The sequence below is a fragment of the Carassius gibelio genome, chromosome B17 (genome assembly GCF_023724105.1).
Source record: "Carassius gibelio isolate Cgi1373 ecotype wild population from Czech Republic chromosome B17, carGib1.2-hapl.c, whole genome shotgun sequence".
NCBI classification, from domain to species: Eukaryota; Metazoa; Chordata; class Actinopteri; order Cypriniformes; family Cyprinidae; genus Carassius; species Carassius gibelio.
Window position 1 is genome coordinate 23,023,328 of NC_068412.1, and position 18,515 is coordinate 23,041,842.

General features: G+C 35.5%; 3 protein-coding genes across 4 annotated transcripts in view; 2 read left to right on the forward strand and 1 right to left on the reverse strand.

The window, feature by feature from the left end:
• Positions 1-2,147: 2,147 nt before the first annotated feature.
• gjb9a (gap junction protein beta 9a) lies at positions 2,148-4,479 on the reverse strand. Its single transcript, XM_052581081.1, has 2 exons — positions 4,392-4,479; positions 2,148-3,147 (listed from the first exon to the last, which is right to left on the reverse strand). Exon 2 carries the CDS (start codon positions 3,125-3,127, stop codon positions 2,366-2,368), a length of 762 nt encoding a protein of 253 aa, XP_052437041.1. The 5' UTR covers positions 3,128-3,147; positions 4,392-4,479; the 3' UTR covers positions 2,148-2,365.
• Positions 4,480-8,725: 4,246 nt separating this feature from the next.
• On the forward strand, positions 8,726-12,460 carry ptp4a2a (protein tyrosine phosphatase 4A2a). 2 transcript variants are annotated; one of them, XM_052581082.1, is made up of 8 exons: positions 8,726-8,877; positions 9,988-10,064; positions 10,350-10,614; positions 10,802-10,920; positions 11,011-11,103; positions 11,213-11,343; positions 11,586-11,660; positions 11,751-12,460. In XM_052581082.1, exons 4-8 carry the CDS (start codon positions 10,825-10,827, stop codon positions 11,860-11,862), a joined length of 507 nt encoding a protein of 168 aa, XP_052437042.1. In that variant the 5' UTR covers positions 8,726-8,877; positions 9,988-10,064; positions 10,350-10,614; positions 10,802-10,824; the 3' UTR covers positions 11,863-12,460. The 2 variants fall into 2 exon arrangements, with proteins under 2 accessions (XP_052437042.1, XP_052437043.1); XM_052581083.1 differs by adding an exon at positions 9,643-9,681 and having other exon boundaries at positions 8,799-8,877; positions 10,350-10,920.
• Positions 12,461-15,361: 2,901 nt separating this feature from the next.
• The window catches only part of ppp1r13ba (protein phosphatase 1, regulatory subunit 13Ba), a 36,268-nt gene continuing 33,114 nt past the window's right edge, over positions 15,362-18,515 (forward strand). Inside the window, exon 1 of the mRNA XM_052580839.1 lies at positions 15,362-15,537. Within this exon, the coding sequence (XP_052436799.1) occupies positions 15,529-15,537 (9 nt within the window). The 5' untranslated portion in view covers positions 15,362-15,528. The remainder of the gene's footprint in view (positions 15,538-18,515) is intronic.

Sequence of the window (18,515 nt, forward strand, 5' to 3'; positions counted from 1 at the left end):
GGGAGAAAGACATCATTTTCACACATGGATTGATCACCACAAAGTCCAGAGTCAGACCTTAACCCCATTGAGAATCTTTGGGATCTTTTAGAATTTTGGTGAAAAATGTATGAAACTCTGGACGGGAATAAATGTTGTGGCATTGCAGAAGCTTATCGAAATGATGCCACAGCAAATGCGTGTTGTAATCAAAGCTAAAGGTGTTCCAATGAAATATTAGTGTGTGTGTGCCTTTTTTTTTTCTTGACGGAGTGTACAATACTGATCGTGTCAAAGCAGTTTTACAGTATATGAACAGGAAAGTAGTTTGTCAACAATGGGGCGGGGCCAGTTTATTTATTTGAAATAAACTGGCTCCACCTCAAAGGATAGTGAATTGGAATGACAGGAAGGGAAAATCAACACGTCACAGTTACACAACAACAAACTGGGCAAAAACAGATAGTTAGTCTAAGCTGTGTGTAAACTTGTAAGCTGCTTCGTGTTAGGTTTCATTTGGAAGATTTGGGGGTAAACTGAAACTTTCTCAGAAATGACGTTCTTCTACCATGGTCAGTGGACCAAATGATATATGTTTTATTGTTTATTTAGTTTTTAAAAACTACTGTCAAAAACTATGGGGTTGGTATGATTTTCTAAATACATTTTTGTAAATATGCTCTCCAAAGTAGCATTTATTTGATCAAATTAACAGTAAAAACAGTGATAATGTGAAACATTATTGATAGTTAAATTATCTTCTTTTACTGTATATAATTTTTTTATTAAATGTAATTTATTCCTGTGATAGCAAAGCTGAATTTTGAGTAGCAATTACTCCACACTGATTTTACAGTTCTGTTTCTGTTTGCTATAATCCATATTCAATTTAAATAGTTGAATATGAAGCAGTATTGAGAGAATTCTGAATAGTGCACAACTTATATTCTAAAACATTATATAGCAGTATAGAGAAGGAATACAGCTGAATGTGTGTGAGTCTGTGGTGTTGGTATCTCTAAAAGTATGTGTGAGCTGGTGTTCGTATGTGAGTGGGATGGATTGTTTCTGTGTGCCGAAGCCAGGGCACATGTGTAGGAGGAGCAGCACAGAGTGAGTGAATCATACTTTAGGACATTTGCCGTATTCTTTCTGGACTGAAAGATTATATAGCGAGTTGGTAGTGCTTGGAAATTGTTCATGATGGATAAAATGTTTAGGATGAAAGAATCAGATTTTATCAGAATCAGAAATTATCATTGAAACACATTCAAATAAATGTGTACTGAATCTTTTTTTTCTTTCTTTTTTTCTGCCTTTGGTGTGCAGTGTGACATATTTGAGTGTGGTGTGTGAGTGAGATAGAAAAGGTAGGAGGGATGTAATCATTGGTTGCTGAAGGCAAAAGATCAAGAGGTGCTTCTTATGTAACATGTAAATAAAAATGCACTGGGCACTCTGTGTTAAAAGATTTTATTTTTAAATGCATTATAGGAACAAAAGCAGTGTAGGCTGACAGAAAAAAGGACTGAAAAGATCCAGAGAGCATCAGAGGAATTATACTGAGAGTTTGAAACACTGTTAAGAGATTTGATATAGCATATTAAGCTTTAATGCAAGTCGTTTGAAAGAAATTGTTACCCAGAAATGTATTTCTACCATCATTTATTCAAAGTATGCATTCTTTATTTAGTGTGACATAAAATGAGGAGTTAAGCTAAATATCAGAGCTGCTTTGTTTTTTCTTCCATACAATGAAAGTGGGGGTGTCAAACTACAAAAAAAAAAAAAAAATCACAAAAGTGGTTGCATAAGAGCAGCTTGGACATTCTGCTGTGAATATATCTTTTTGTGATAAAACTGAAGACATAAATATTTTTGAAAGACTTTAGGATAAGTTAATAATATATTTCAAAAATTAAAATACTAACCTTTCACTCTGTCTATTCAAATTTGCATCTAAATGATTTCTTTATTGATATGTATGTACACTGAATACAAAAAGATATCATAAAAAAAATAAACAAAACAGCTCACCCAGATTTTTTTCCTATTTTGAAATACATTATACTTTTAAAGTTAATTCTAAAGTGCATATTCTAAAAAAAAAATAAATAAATAATAATAATAATAATAATAATAATAATAAAACATACAGTTAAAATTTCTGGCTATCACATCTTTTATATAAGAAATATATATTCATTACTGTGTTTAAAAGCAACATGAGGTCTGTACTAACTAATTCTCATTCTTAGATGACTAATTTATTTAAATTTGTTTATTCATTTGTTTGCTACATTTTGGATGTTGAAGAAAGATGTCTTTTTTATTCTGTATCCCGAACTCACTGAGGCTGTACAGGTTTGGCGACACCCTGCTGTCATTAAATAGCAGTTTTGTCCATTGAGGTGTCTTTTAATTTTGCTGAACTCAAGTTTTGGCTGCTGGAAAGCGTCGGGTCTGGTCTTTTAGATCGTCGCGGTGGTGCATCTTGCATCATACAGTATTTTAATAAACGCTTTCCAATGAGATAAATCATTTCGCAGATACACATGAAGATGCAGAGAGCAGAGGAGACCACCATGAAGAGAGTAAAGATTTTCTTCTCTGTGGGACGGGAGATGAAACAATCCACCGTATTCGGACAAGGATCCAGTGAACACTTGGTGATTCGAGGGAGGTCATATCCTTTATACACGTGATGAAGAATATAGAGGAAGGCAGCATCAGCTGTGGCTTTAAAGATCAAGCTTAACAGGTAGGTCCACCAAAGACCCCCACGCTTTTTCCCAGGGTTGGCATATAAATGGGTGCCTTCATGGAGGGCCAAGTACTTCTTGTCTTTTTCCTCTCTGTAACTGACGTGGGCTATGACTAAGAGTGATGGACATGTGACAAAGATGAGCTGCAAGGCCCACAGACGGATGTGAGAGATGGGGAAGGTGCTGTCGTAGCAGACGTTGCTGCAGCCGGGCTGCCTGGTGTTACACACAAAGTCTTTGCTCTCATCGCCCCAAACGCGCTGAGCTGCCACCACAAACACCAGAACACGAAACACAAACACCACAGACAGCCAGACTCGACCAAACACTGTAGAATATTTATTGACCCCGCTAAGAAGGGTCTCAAGGCTTGACCAGTTCATCCCTGATCACAAACTGTCTCCTGAAATAAACACAATTACATATGAATCTCAAAACCTTTGCACAATGACAAGGATAAAATCACAGAAACAGGTCATTCTAGTTTGGGTCAATGAATCTCCTGACAACTTGTGTCATGAAAATACGCTCTAAATTTAACCAAAAAACTAATGAGTTTTCATCATGTCATTTTTTTGTGCTGCTGATTATCTTTTTTTAATTAGCCACGCAGTGGAGATTTTGTCTTCGATTAATATTTCAACTCCGGGGGCATTCAGCCGTGCATAACAGGTAGGCTACTCCAGATTGTTTCTAAAGGTCTCATCAAGTTTGCAGTATCTGATTCTGCTCCAACTGCTTTAAATGGAAGTTATGACAGGTAACCTTATAATAAGTGTTTGTGCAATCACAAGGGTGACACATTTAAATATAACAAGCCTGTGTTGACAAGCCTGCTCGTTATGAATCCTTGCTGTCTTGATTTTGCAGGCAGAATTGTGGATTTGTCATGCTGGATCACACCTGGGTTTGTCACAGCTAAGATGTCACATGGTTGTCTCATAAGTTGTCCTACATGTTTTTTTTTTTTTTATTGTGCAAAAAATGTTTTTTTTTTATAAACATAAAGTGTTTGTGTGTTTGTGTATACACACAGACAGGTTCATACATACACACACACACACACACACACACACACATACATCCATACTGTACAGACATATATATATATGTATACCGGTATATACATTATGTTTTTAAAAGAAGTCTTATGCTCACTGAGACTGTATTTATATGACTTTGAAAATAGTAATAATATGAAATATTATTACTGTTTAAAATAACTGTTTTCTATTTTAATATATATAAAACTGTAATGTATTTATGTGATATGATGATAAATCTGAGTTTTCAGCAGCCATTACTACACTTTTCACTGTCACATAATCCTAATAATAATAGAAGTCATTATGCTGTGGTGTTGCTTGATTTTTTTTTTTTTTTTTTTGTGGATGACACAATACACTTTGATGAATATAAAAACAGTAAATGTAGGCTATATATTAACAAAATGATACAGGCAATAAAATACTCAACATTTGTATTAGTTCACATTGTGCTTCTAACCACATATACACATACTAAGTAAAATGCAGCATTTTCATGTTGTTTTGTATAATTGTTATTTTTAATAAGACCTATCTTTTTTTGGTAGCTACTCAGTAATAATTAATAAGTATTAAACAATGCATAAATTCCAGATCTTACCGTGTTTTGACTGAGGTTGCCTGATAGACATTGAAACTGCAAGCACAATAAAATATCAAAACCAAAAGCAAAAAAAAAAAAGACAAAGAAAAAATAGGGCGAAACTACAGTAAAAGCCCTTAAGGAATCCTGTCCAACCAGGTTGGCCTAGCCGCCAAAATTCCTGAGTGAAAGTGTGGCTTACACACGAGACACCTGTGATGATGGAGCTGCTTTAGGAGGGTGTGGTGATGGTGTTTGCTGTTCATTAGACATTATCTTACAGACAGGGACTGTAACGTGAGTCGGCCTATATGGTATATTTTGAAACCTTGCAGCCTCGCCGTCACCATATGTCATGTCATGTCATCACCATACCAAGCAATTTGCAAATATTATATAATACATGAAAACACATGACATTCTTCAGAATTTCTTCTGTTTTTTTTTTTTAATCCTTTAGTTATTTTTTAAAGCAGATCGCAGGTATACATTATTGTCAGTTTTTGCTATGAATAGAAAAAATACATAATTTATGCTATAACTCTTTCTCACCAGGAGATGGTGACATAACTTCATTTTTTTTAAATCTTTGATGTGAGTTTCTTGCTGACTGTAATTAATAAAATATTTAAATAAATATTTTAAATGATACGTGTAGCTATTTGATAGGGTTATATGGTTTATTTTTTCATTATAAAGACTTTTTCATTATTAACCTAATTTAAATTAATTTAAAATAAATCATTTTATCTACCACCGAAACTTTTATTATACGCTGTATTAATCACACACAAAAAGAGCAGTTGTTAGAAGAATCAACGTGATTGGTCGAAAAGGAACATCTATCCGTACGTTCATAGACATCATATAGGTAGACGCCCCATCGAACGCTACTGCCTATTGGCACGAACGAGCCGTGGAGCCGCCATCTTGGACCGGTCGCCAGCTCCACTCAGTGTAACTTGTTTGTCAGGTGCAATGAGCTGTCAGCGCATTAAATTAATCATATCTCACTGAATTCCTAACTGATTTTGACGCGGATTTTTTTGCTGCAAAGGTCATTCATGCAGCTATGATATAGGACACACGATTCGGCGTATTTTAATATTCATAATAGGCTTTTCAGTTACATATTCTATTCTGATAGAAGATATAAATGACCAGACGCCCAAAATATAAATATGTGAGGTAAAATATTTATAAATCACACACTATAAATATATAATAAAGAAGCATAAACAGATAGTTGCAGTAAAATAAGATATTTAATAAGTTGAAGAAACAATTTATTATAATTTGTGACATATACACTCTGGTTCTCTCTCTCTCTCTCTCTCTCTCTCTCTCACACACACACACACACACACACACACTCTTCTCCCTCCCTCTCCATCACACACACACACACACACACACTCTCTCTCTCTTCTGTGACTGTTGACACCTGGGGAGCTTGTATTGCTGAAGCTTGGCGGATCACCCTCTCTGCAGCTCTCAGCACCTTATAATAAGAATACAAATCATGCATATTTATTAGCGCTTTACACAGTACTCAAATACACTATACAGAACAGAGAAAATATGAACAAAGAAACCTTAATATACATTACTTGCTGATATCACGTGCGCAAACCCAAATAACAGTTATTATGTTCTGTCGAACAATGTATGTACTCAGATTGGATTGTGTTGGTATTAGGCACTTAACGTTACCTAACGCTAAAAGTAAGTTTCGTGCATCTAACAAGTGTTTTTTCGAACTTCTTTCTGATCTGAATAGTAATAGTAAGTTATGTGAGAAACACTTGAGTTGAGATACATAGTCTAACTAATGTTAGCTAGCTACGCTTTCAGTACAGTACTATCAAAGATCCTTGCTCCTTCTCAATTCTCTGGATTTAAGGACAAACTAAAACCAATAGTACAATAGTAATGTTAAATCTTACTTGTGAAAAATAATCCCGAGCCGTACTTGCGATGCTCCGCCGATAAGAACAGGAAAATGCTGCACAGTGCTCTGGCATCTTAACTGCTGCTACGCAACGAAACTAGGAGTACGACCGGTTCAAGATGGCGGCCGCAAATCTCGTCGCCCAGCCAATAGTATGTTCCTGCACAACCGGAGGCTGCAGATTCAGGACCGCAGATCTGGGCCGCAGTTCTAGGACCCTAGTTTTTCCTGACAGCGCCACCTACCGTACTGGCCAATATAGCGATGGCTGCAGTTTCAGGAACGCAGTTCTAGTATCCTGTTGTAAACTGCGTTCCTGAAACTGCAGTCACGTTACTTTGTATATAGCATCAATATATTAATCTCAGTAGCATGTTTTTAAATGTAAGCTTCAAAATGCAGCAGAGTTAAATTACTAAGTGTGCTTTGAGTCACAATTTTAAATTTAAACATGAATTTACACAAAATATAAATGAAATATCAATTTTGTAAAATTGATGTATATCAATGTTAAAACAATTGTAAAAAATGAAGAACCTTAAAAGTCTTGAAATGTCTCTTGAATTATACAGTATATTGATATACTTCCTTAAGGTGAATTAGCTCATTATCAGGTAAGTTAAAGTTGGAATCAGCGTATGGAGTCACTAAATTACTGCCAATATTTTAAAAGTTGTTGAGAAGCAAGACAAGACACAAGAATGATTCAAGAATGTTTATTTATATACATATTATAGAGTCACACTGAAGGCATCAAGGGCTATTTGATCAAGAAGGAGAGTGATGGGGTGCTGCGCCAGATGACATGGCCTCCACAGTCACTGGACCTGAATCCAATCGAGATGGTTTAGGGGTGAGCTGGACCACAGACAGAAGGCAAAAGGGCCAACAAGTGCTAAGCATCTCTCGGGGAACTCCTTCAAGACTGTTGGAAGACCATTTCAGGTGACTACCTCATGAAGCTCATCAAGAGAATGCCAAGAGTGTGCACAGCAGTAATCAAAGCAAAAGGTGGCTACTTTGAAAAACCTAGAATATGACATATTTTCAGTTGTTTCACACTTTTTTGTTATGTATATAATTCAATATATAATTCCACATGTGTTAATTCATAGTTTTGATGCCTTCAGTGTGAATCTACAATTTACATAGTCATGAAAATAAAGAAAACTCTTTGAATGAGAAGGTGTGTCCAAACTCTTGGTCTGTACAGAATTTACATGTCATTTTTGTGACAACATCACAACAGCACCAAAGTGAACCCCTTTTCCATCAGTTGCTGCATGGATAGAATGGCTGTAGGCTTCAACTCTAGAGAAAGAGAGAGCGAGAGACAGAGAGAGATAAATAAGAAACATTTGTTTAACATATTCAACTGGAATATATATATATATATATATATATATATATATATATATATATATATATGAAAAGTGAAAGTCCTTGCAGCATGTGGTGCATCTCTTCAATTCGGGCAGGGATTTCCCTTTTTGATTGTTATATGTATCTTGGAAAAGTGAGAGTGTACTTGTTTAGAATATTTTGAGATCATGAAAATATCCCTAGTGCCTTTTTTAATCATCTGTCCTACAATGAGCCTAATCGAATCCACAAAATCACTTCATATTGGCCATGCAGAACATGACAGAAACTAACACATTATAGCAATGTATAACTGTATGTGGAATAGACCTGCAGATTAGGCCAAATTGTAACAAACTATTAAAATTGCCAAATGCCTAGTTTACCATTGCAAAATAATGCCAAAACAACAGGCTAACACATACTGCAACTAGGCAGTCAGTGAAGTTTAATTATGAAATATATTTTATACCTAAATATGGTAAAACAACGACTATTAAGCCAGTATTCACTCTAATACATTAAGCTGCAGGTAAATCTAACAAACCTTACATCAACCATGCTCTTGTCATCTGATAAGTTTAATTAAAGTGCAGGCTAGATTCACTTATAATACTTCGTCATTAAAACACAATTATAATTTATGAAATCATAGCCACGAATTAACGTCGTATTAATTAATAAAACTAGCTCACAAATTCTTAATTTGGTGGGAATTAATTATTAATTCATAGGTAGCAGTTCTCACTATGTAAACTTTGCACCGTTTAAACGTTATAAAATAAAACTTAATTAAATATCGATACTCACCGTCTGGTTGCTGTCCACGTCGTCCATCTTTAATTAGTGTTGATTCAGTACAGTAGGTGGCGCTGTTACAAAAATACTAGGGTCCTAAAGCTGCGGTCACAGAATTGCGGTCCTGTAACTGTAGCCTCCGGTTGTGCAGGAATACCCTTCTCCGCCCAGCGGCCAATAGGGCGTCTACTTATATGATGTCTATGCGTACGTTCATGTGAAAGGTGCGGTTTGTCGGCCACGTGACCACGGGCAGCCAATCAGCGGTCATCTGCGCGGACCGGAATTGTAGCCTGGTTACGGGAGCTTTATGGTCGGAGAGCTAGTCGGCTAGCAGCTTCTCTCAATTCTTTCTCTCTTTGTCACGGTATTCATATCTACCGTCAGCTCTTTGTAAGTATCTATATGATATCATATCTATATTGTTTCTGTTATTAATGAATATATAAATGATTGATGGATTGTGAAATTGTTCGTGTCTTTAAATATATAACGTTACGTATTTAGGCTTTAGCAGCTAAAACATACGCTAGCCTGGTAACACCGGACAAGAGCGAACTAATCGCGTAAAAACATTTGGTATTTTTATTTTTACTTTATTTTTTTAAGGAATTATTTACCATTGTAATGTAATTATAGTAAATTGTGTGTCGTATATACATGTATTAATGACTTGAACTGTCAGTTAATGATGTTCATTGTAAATTACATCTGTTTATATAAACTGCCTTAACATTCACACAGTAAGTCAGTGGGTCTCATGAGCATGATGATTTGCGTGGGAATATTAACAAAGTTAATATTTTATGAATCTGAGTTTTTAATTAAATTGTTGTTTAATCCGTCCACCACAAATATAGATTAATGTGTGGTCACCAAATGGATCCCATTGTGTTCCATGCATAGATATTATGCAGATTTTTTTCGGTTTTAAAGTATAGTTTATTTATAATTTTGTTGTGTTTTTGTTATTTACTCCCTATTTTTTCGTTCCAATCCAAAATATGATTTTTCTGTCTTCTGTGGAAAACAATACAGAGGGACAGAATGACATTCTCAGTTATCATTCGCTTTCATTATGTGGGGAAAAAAACATATCATGAAAGTGAATAATGACAGAGACTGCCCTTCTGTTTTACGCTTCCCTTTGTTTTCCAGAGCAGAAAGAAAATTATAGGGATTTGAAGGAACATGAAGGTGAGTAAATAACATATAATTTTCATTTGTGTGTATACTGTCCCTTTAAGAATTAGATAATGATCAAAAATAGACAGTATATGGGCAGTGGATGCCATGACTCAGATATGTGTCATGCAATCATATATATATATATATATATATATATATATATATATATATATATATATATATATTGGTAATAACACATAGACAGTCATCAGCTCTTTTTATTTTCCATACTGGAATTCTTTCTTTGAAAATTAATAGACTTAAATGAAGAAAAGACTTATTTTTTCCATGTTTTATGTCGATTTTCTTTTCTAGGTGGAAAGTAGAGACAGCCACGAATGGTGAAGATAGAATGCAGAGTTCTCAACTTGTTTTCTGTTCACTTATTGAAAGTAAGTGCATGATAGGAAAATAGATAGATTTTGTAATAGATACATTTTACATGTATACCACCATGTTATAATGTTGTGCAAAACCTGTATGCCTTTATGATGAGAGTTAATAATCCTTCCAATGGTCAAAGTCAATATCTGCAGTGGAGTGAGGTCTCTCTTCAGCTGTAGGCTACATCCAGTGATCATTTGGTGTTAATGGTGACATGTTGCACTTGCTTGTGATGTGCCTTAGACTCCACTGCTCTGGTTATTTATTGATCGCCATTCTTTTTCTTATTCCAGGCTGCACATTTATGGCGTTTGTCAGTGTGAGTGGAGACTTCTGCCAGGCACAGCACCTGGTCATTGTAGACAAGTGAACAGAGGGCCTGCCATATGAAGATTATACTACCTGTCTGCCCGTCTTAAATTCTGCACTTTCGGGGAGCATCTTTTTTTGTCCAGAGTTAAAGTGTATGAATCGGTTTGAGCTAAGCCAGGTACTAGAGAGCGAATCGTTGTTCCTTCTCTCTAGTGCCAACTGATCATCTCTCCTCTCCTGAATGGGGTAATTATAAATTGCGAATCAGAAGGATAGTTCCCTTCTTTAGTTTTTATTTCAAACTCGTGGGAGCGTGAAAGTTGTTTCCCAATTTTTTGTTGAGAGATTTGCCTCAAAGTCAGATTGCTTAGATATTTTGAAATTATTATTTGTACCCCGTAGAAGATTCAGAAGTTGTTGTTTTTTCATCAAGTCCAACTAAATTTGAGTGTCAAAATGAATCGCCCTGCTCCTGTTGAGATCACCTACGAATGCATGAGGTTTCTCATCACCCACAATCCCACCAACTCACAGCTGGTCAAGTTTACAGAGGTAAGGATTAACATGGGAGCAGTTCATACGAATACCAATATTAACAATAGGGTCAAAGCTGACTGGTTTTTCTATGTTGCTGTCTTTTAGGAACTGAAGAGTTTTGGAGTGCAGACGCTTGTCCGGGTTTGTGATGCAACTTATGACAAAACACCAGTGGAAAAAGAAGGCATTGAAGTTTTGGTGCGACTTCTGATTAACCTCTTTAAATATCCCACAGATTCCGATGGAATTTGGTATTTCGTGTGCGTGTATTGCAGTGGATTTAATGCAGAAATGTGTTTTCCTTTAGGATTGGCCTTTTGATGATGGTTGTTCGCCTCCTGAACAAATTGTTGATGACTGGCTGAACCTTCTCAAATGTAAATTTAAAGATGAACCAGGCTGTTGCATTGCAGTACATTGCGTTGCTGGATTGGGACGGTAAGTATTATCAGGGCACATGTAATTCAGTCATATGAAATGTCCGTTTGTTGTTGGAGATATTACACTGTGTCATTTTTGAGTTATCTTGGACCTGATGTGCAGAAACATGTCGTTCTTTTAGAACATGCTGTGCTGTAATGCTGTGAATCTCAACATTTATCTCAATCAGTCAGGGATATTCCTGGTTAATAACCAAGTGACCTGACTTTTTAAATGAGAACAGCTGTTTTTGTGTTCAGAGCTCCTGTTTTGGTGGCCATAGCCTTAATCGAATGCGGGATGATGTATGAAGATGCTGTCCAGTATATTCGTCAGTAAGTCACACACACAATCTTAAGTTTCTTTTTTCTGTGGGATATGATATTTTTTGGTCATTTTGTGATGTGAATGATTTTTCTTTGTAGGAAAAGGCGTGGAGCTTTTAACGCTAAACAACTTATGTACCTTGAAAAATACAAACCCAAGATGCGCCTGCGCTTCAAGGATGCCAATGGTCAAAACTGCTGCGTTCAGTAAATAAACATTCATCCAAAGGATCTTTGGAAACTATTGACGTAATTATTATTGTTAGTGTTGTTATTAGCCGTTTTTGTTTGAATACTACATTGGACCAGGATTTTGCTGTACTATAGTGCCAAGCACATAAAAAGGTTTAGTGCAGTATTAGCATTTTTTTTTCTTTTTTGACCAAACAGTCAAGCCAATCTTGTAAACACACAGGCAAAGCTGGGTCTCACTAGTGATGTTTCTCATTGTGATGAACACATTGGTATAATGATTGACTGGAGTTGTTAGATTTTTATGCCCTATCTAAAACATGGTGTCCCCAGTTTTCTGGATTGTGTAATAACACCCTGCTGTAAGTGAACTCACTTTGTTGGTGCTTCTCTTGAAGTCTGTCAGCTTCTCCAGAGTTACATGGGCACAACTACTGTATCTGATGTTATAGATATTAAACATTCCAAGAGGTTCAAAGCACTGTTGGGCACTAGACTATGGTCATCAGTGAAAAGGACAGATGAATAAAATCCTAGATAATCCAATCAACAAAACTTCCTCTCCATACTGATTGTGAAATGAGTCAAATTCAAATGATAAAAATCAAATACTAATTTTTTTTTGTAATGGTTTTTTTGTCTTCACTTAATAATGGTGGAAAACTGAAATATTGGCATAAACGTATATGACAAACTGTAGTATGTCCAAGAAACATATTAGATGTCTGATTGTAATGCAATAGAATGTAAATCATGGTAGTAAATATATTCAATATTCATGTATGGTCTAAAGTTATCAAAATACCAAGATTTTGCCAAAGGACATGTTTAAAAACATGATAATACCATGTTACTTTTTTTGTTGGTAAATAATATGTGATGCATCTTGAATTCTAACAAATAATCGTTTGACCTGCTTTACTTATTCATGTTTAGTAATATACCTAATTAACGATGTAAAATCTGATTGATTTTTTTTTTACACATAATTTCTTATATCAGTTTTTTTTTTTCGAAGAGAATATTAATGCAATTTCTAGTGTGTGAACTCTTTCGGTGGTGTTTTTTTTCTTGACCACGAGTCGGTGCAATGCAGATTCAATGGACAGACAATCAAATGGCTGTTGTCTGAACTCGAATCCTACTATTGTAAAGGTTTAGCTTATGAATATTAATTAGTTGCTTGTCTGGATACCTTGGGACGTTTTGCCCACTAAGATCTATTTAATATTCACAGGGCTTAAAGTTCTCAGGCACCATTCCTGATTTCAGGCAAAGAGCACTTTTAAATTAAAAACTGCTCCTGGACAACTTTTCAGGCCTCAAATCTTTTCTTGCTTTAAGCCCTGTATTATTATTTCTTGCTTTAATCTAAAGCGATTTACAATTGCTATATATGTCAGAGGTCGCACGCCTCCGGAGCAGCAAGGGGTTAAGTGTCTTGCTCAGGGCACATTGGTGTCTCAAAGTGGATTCAAACCCGGGTCTCTCACACCAACGGCATGTGTCTTATCCACTGCGCCATCACCACCCTCTCCGCTGTATTCATGAGCTAAACCTTCGCACTAGTAGAATTCGTAATTCCGTTGTCCGTTCTCTTTACACTTATGGCAAGCAAGATTAACATTGGCTCCTTACAAAAAAATAAAATAAATTATGTTTCTAATACATGTTTACTAGGGGTGTAACGGTACATGTATTCGTACCGGACCGTTTTGGTACAGGGCTTTCAGTACGGTGCACGTGTACCGAATGACCGAATGCAATATTTTGTATGCACAACATATACATTTTCATGTTTCCAAACGAACATATTAAGTAGCAGAAGTCTCCGCGTTCAGCGCAAATCCCGCCCTGCAGCTGATAAATTCGATTCGATTCGATTATAACGATTCGATTCTGCATTCTTTAAGTGCATTCACGGGATTATTTAAATGCTTCTACTAAATTCTTTAAATGCTTAGTCAGGGGGCAAATTACAGTAGCGTTTATGGTTATAGAACCATAGGTTAGAAAAAAAAACAAAAAACCTTTTGTCCATTGTTAAATGCTAGTTTAATGATGCGACATGGCATACGTAAAAATGTATGTAAGCCAAGTTTTTAAAAAAGAGCTTAAAGAGTATTATGTATAAGCTAACATTTTGTCACACCAGGGGCGTAGCCATAATTTCAGAAGTGACAGAAATGTCAAAAACAATCATTTTATGTATGTAGCCTATATAATAATAATAATAATAATATTAGCTGTAATAAATTAGCTGTAATAAATCAAATACACTGCTGGACAATAATCAATCATTTGTAATCTATATTTTTTTCCTAATGGCAATTTTATGATTGTTTTATATACTAGGCTACATTTAATTAGCAATTATTTAAATTTTCTGCACAGAATAAGGTAGAAAATATACTTCATAGTTTCTGTACTGTAATAAATGTCAATTAGCACTGCATCATTCATAAATTGTTTGTGGGTGTGTTTTTTTTTTTTTCATCAGTTCATTCTGCTTTTATTCAGTTTAGCTGCAGATATAGCCTGGCACGTCTATGAGAGCGAGATCGCTTCTCTTTCAGTGTGAAAACGTCTTCATCTCTATTTAACTTTTCCTCTCCATCAGCGAATGATTCTGAGAGAAAACGCGCCAGATGTCTGTTTGCTAATGAAACAAACGCTACTTTCATGCATCTGATTATCAGATAAATCTCGCGCTCTTATTTCAAGGTCGTTGTTAATGCTGTGGTTAATTTTAAAAGTTTCCTTCGTATATTCGGTTCATCCGCATTGTTCAAAAACATTAATCATTCAATGGATCTGTGCGTATGATTTAGACACTTACATTTCTGCTCCGTCCATGCAATAAATACAGCTGTCGACGGCTCCGGCATTGGCCACGAGTCCTATACACGCCAGCTGCGTCAGAGAAGAATGGAGCGCGAGCAATCCTGTGACAGTCTCTCAGGCGGTAAACAGTGGAGCGCGTGAAGGAGAGATAAGAGGCACGATTCACGAACACTCTTCAAGGTCTCCATTAATTCGTGCGTGTAGTAATTTAATGTGTATACATTTTGAAAGCATTGAATCGCTATAGAAATCGCGATTCATTCGATTCTTAGCATTTTGAATCGATTGCTGTTCAAGATCGGGCGATTCACGATTCAAAAATCATGTTTCAAGATCGATGCATTTGAATCGACAGTGTTTGTAATCGATGCATCGAGAAAACGAGTGAATCGTTACACCCCTACTAGTAACCATTCAGATATTTACCAGTATCTATTCTAGTGTCCGTACTACAAAACTAAGACTAGTTTTCAGAGATTGTATGTATTCCAGTAGTCTCATTTAGTAATGCAATAATCTAATGTACAGTTTGTATATAGTATGTAAATTAAAAATGCCAGTAAAACAAATGCGAATCACACACATAAATGTGAAAACGGCTTGCCATAAAACCTGCACAAAACACCGAAGCCACTGGATTGGGACGCCGCTGTGACGTAAATGACCCAGTTCAGATGGCGCATCCTTTCACCACAATCACAGGACCAAACTCGTAACGGGAAAAGCGCTTGAATAACAGAATTAATAATTTAAGTTTTTTCAACTGTTCTTTGGAAGTTAAAGACTTATTTATTTATTTTTTAATTCAGCTCTTCCTGTTTGATTTCGCCATTCTGGAATCATGATGCCGGTAAGTTTGTAACAGCTGATGATACTTTACTGCCGCCTAGACTCAGAGTTATCGGTCAGGAGCATGACTGTAGTATGAATTTTTATATTAAATTGTCGATTGCCTGATATGAGAGGTAAGTGTCTGGTCACACAGCCCTTTGTCATTTCAAATCAAAACAACAGCAGCTATGTGGTTTCTAAGATTTTGGGCAAATGGAGTTGGCTTACTGTAAAACGTCCTAGAGTGAATTACATGCAAAATATGTATGTTTTCTTTTTTATATTTACACATTATATAAATTATTTTTGAAGGAAGATTGGAGTATGTTTTATGTTTTTCAACTAAAGATTTGTTACTAGCTCTTTCTTTTTCTTGTGGAATTTCTGAATGAAAATTATTTCTAAACTTTTTATTTTTATTTTATTATTATTATTTTGATACTTTAGCCACTCTTAAAATGTATGAACCGTTTTTCATTTAATATGAAGCACAACACAAATGGACCAGTTGCTTAATACTAATATTGTTTTTTAAACTGTCTATTTATAAGTTAAAGTATGTATACAGACACTTGGTCAATATTGGTTAATTTTCCTTGTGGCTATAAGGTTCGTCAGTAGCACATTACAATTACAATAGTTTTTCATTGTTGTTAACTTTAAAGGGTTAGTTCACCCAAAAATGAAAATTAGCCCGTTTTTTACTCACCCTCAAGTCATCTTAGGTGTATATGACTTTCTTCTTTCAGACGATTCCAGTTATTATATTAAAAATAGTTATATTAATAATTGTCTTGGCACTTCTAAGCTCTATCATTGTAGTGGGTGGGTGTTTCTGTTCAACGGTCCAAAATGTTATATAAAGTGCGCATATCTGTATAAAACCTGCCTCACGTGGCTCCTATGGGTGAATAAAGGCCTCCTTTAGCTAATTCATACATTTTTGTAAGAAAAATATCCACATTTCAAATGTAATAAACACTTTTCTATTACTTCCGTCATCTGTCATTAGCGAAAGCAGTTGTGGCAGATGATGTAGAATGTCTGCATTGTGTGATTAGTAATGAATGCAGAGAGACAACAAAACAATTAAAAAAAAGGTCATGAATAAGAAGTACAAACTGAGGATTTGTAAAGAAAAATGTTGGAGGATTTCAATAATAGCCAAGAGTAAATGGGGTTTCCTTTGCTAAAGTAAGGAAACTTTGCTTCTTTTGCTCCTGAAAATAAACTTGTGAGACTAGCATGTCTCAGAGGCGCGTGCGCATGAGACGCATACGTCATCCGCTGGAAGAGCTCCCACTTACGACAGTCAACAGGAGTGAGAGAAAAGTATTTATGTTTGAAATATGGATATTTTTCTTACAAAAATGCAAGGAATCACTACAAAATTCCATGCCCTGAAAGAAGATCCTGCTGTCATATTTACTAATCCTCAAGTTGATCAAAACCTTTCTTCTGTTGAAGATAAAAAAGAAGATATTTTGAAGAATGTTGATAATTATACAGCTGTCGGCCATTGACTTCCACAGTGTGGAGAAATTTTTGGTTACCAACATCCTTTAAAATATCTTCTTTTGTGTTTAGCAGACAAAAGAAGTTAGTACAGAATACTACAGAATTTATATTCTTTGGTGAACTATACCTTTAACTTTAATTAAAGAATTGTGAACTGCCATGAACAAACAATGATCAATTATATGTTTACTAACTAATATTAACAAATATGAATAAATATATTTTTTAATAAATCTGCTTAAAAATATATTGTTCAGTGTTAGTTAATTTTTGCTAATACATTTACTAATGTTAACCAATGAAACTTTATTGTAAAGTGTTACCAGATTGTTCTGTTCACCCAAATATTAATAAATACTATGTATTTTCATTAATTCATTCCACTTTTACTGATATTTATTCTACATTCTGGTTGTGTTTGTGTTCCTCATCCTGTCAGATTTCTTGTACTGTCATTGTTTCTGTTTGAGAATGATGCAGTTTGTGGTTGTGTTGAATGAAACATTAGCCTGCGTGGAGTATTTTAAGGCACCGTGCGGTGAGCTGTGGAAAGGTTGGGTCAGTTGTCAGAATTCCTGAATTGTGACACTCTCAGGGTTGTGTGCTTTTAAATCCCTCACACCCCAACTCCTTGAACACTTTTTCCAGTAGTTCCAACAGCATGCTGTTAGAGTAGAAACTGCCATTTTATTTTCCATCTCTATGAGGAAGAAGTGTCCCTCAATAGGACGTATCAGAGCATTACAGGGAGAACCAGATGGGGTCAAAGATCAAAGGTGAATGAAAGGAGCATCCTCTATACTGAAGTTAACCTTTCACCTTTGCACAGGCAGTTACATTTGGAGTTCAGACAGATTGAACTGAGACTGGATTTAGAGTTAACTAATAGAGTTAATGGACTGCACACTTCCCCAGTGGAGAATTAGACAGAGATTCCATCACTTTCGGCTGCATCTTTCCCCCTTTTGGCTTTAGTATACAGCAGGAATGATTCCATGACATGTCAAACTCCAACGCAGACATGTGCGATTAACCTCAGGTCTTCAGATTGACATGGAATTATAAAAGTACCACATCTTAGATGTCTTTAAATTCTGTTAGAGCTTGAGAATTGATCTGACAAACAACCAACATGCACAGATTAGTGATGGGAAGTCCTATTCTATTTCCACCAACTGGTTTGTTTCAGTGAATTAATTTAAATAACCGATTGACCAGTTTGTTTATGTCACGCATAAACAATTAAATTAAAGGGTTACTCCACTCATAATGCTATCAAGATTTAATTTAGAAGTAATAGGATATTTTCTACCATTCTGTTTGAATAGGCGTTGTGGATTGTAGACTCGAAAGTAAACACCCACTGCTATGATTGGTTAACAGTTGTCTATGTTTAACAGCCTGAATTGTTCATAGATGGACGCTGCTGTGATTTAAGTTAAAACGCATACTGAGCACATATCAAAAGATCTGTAAAAA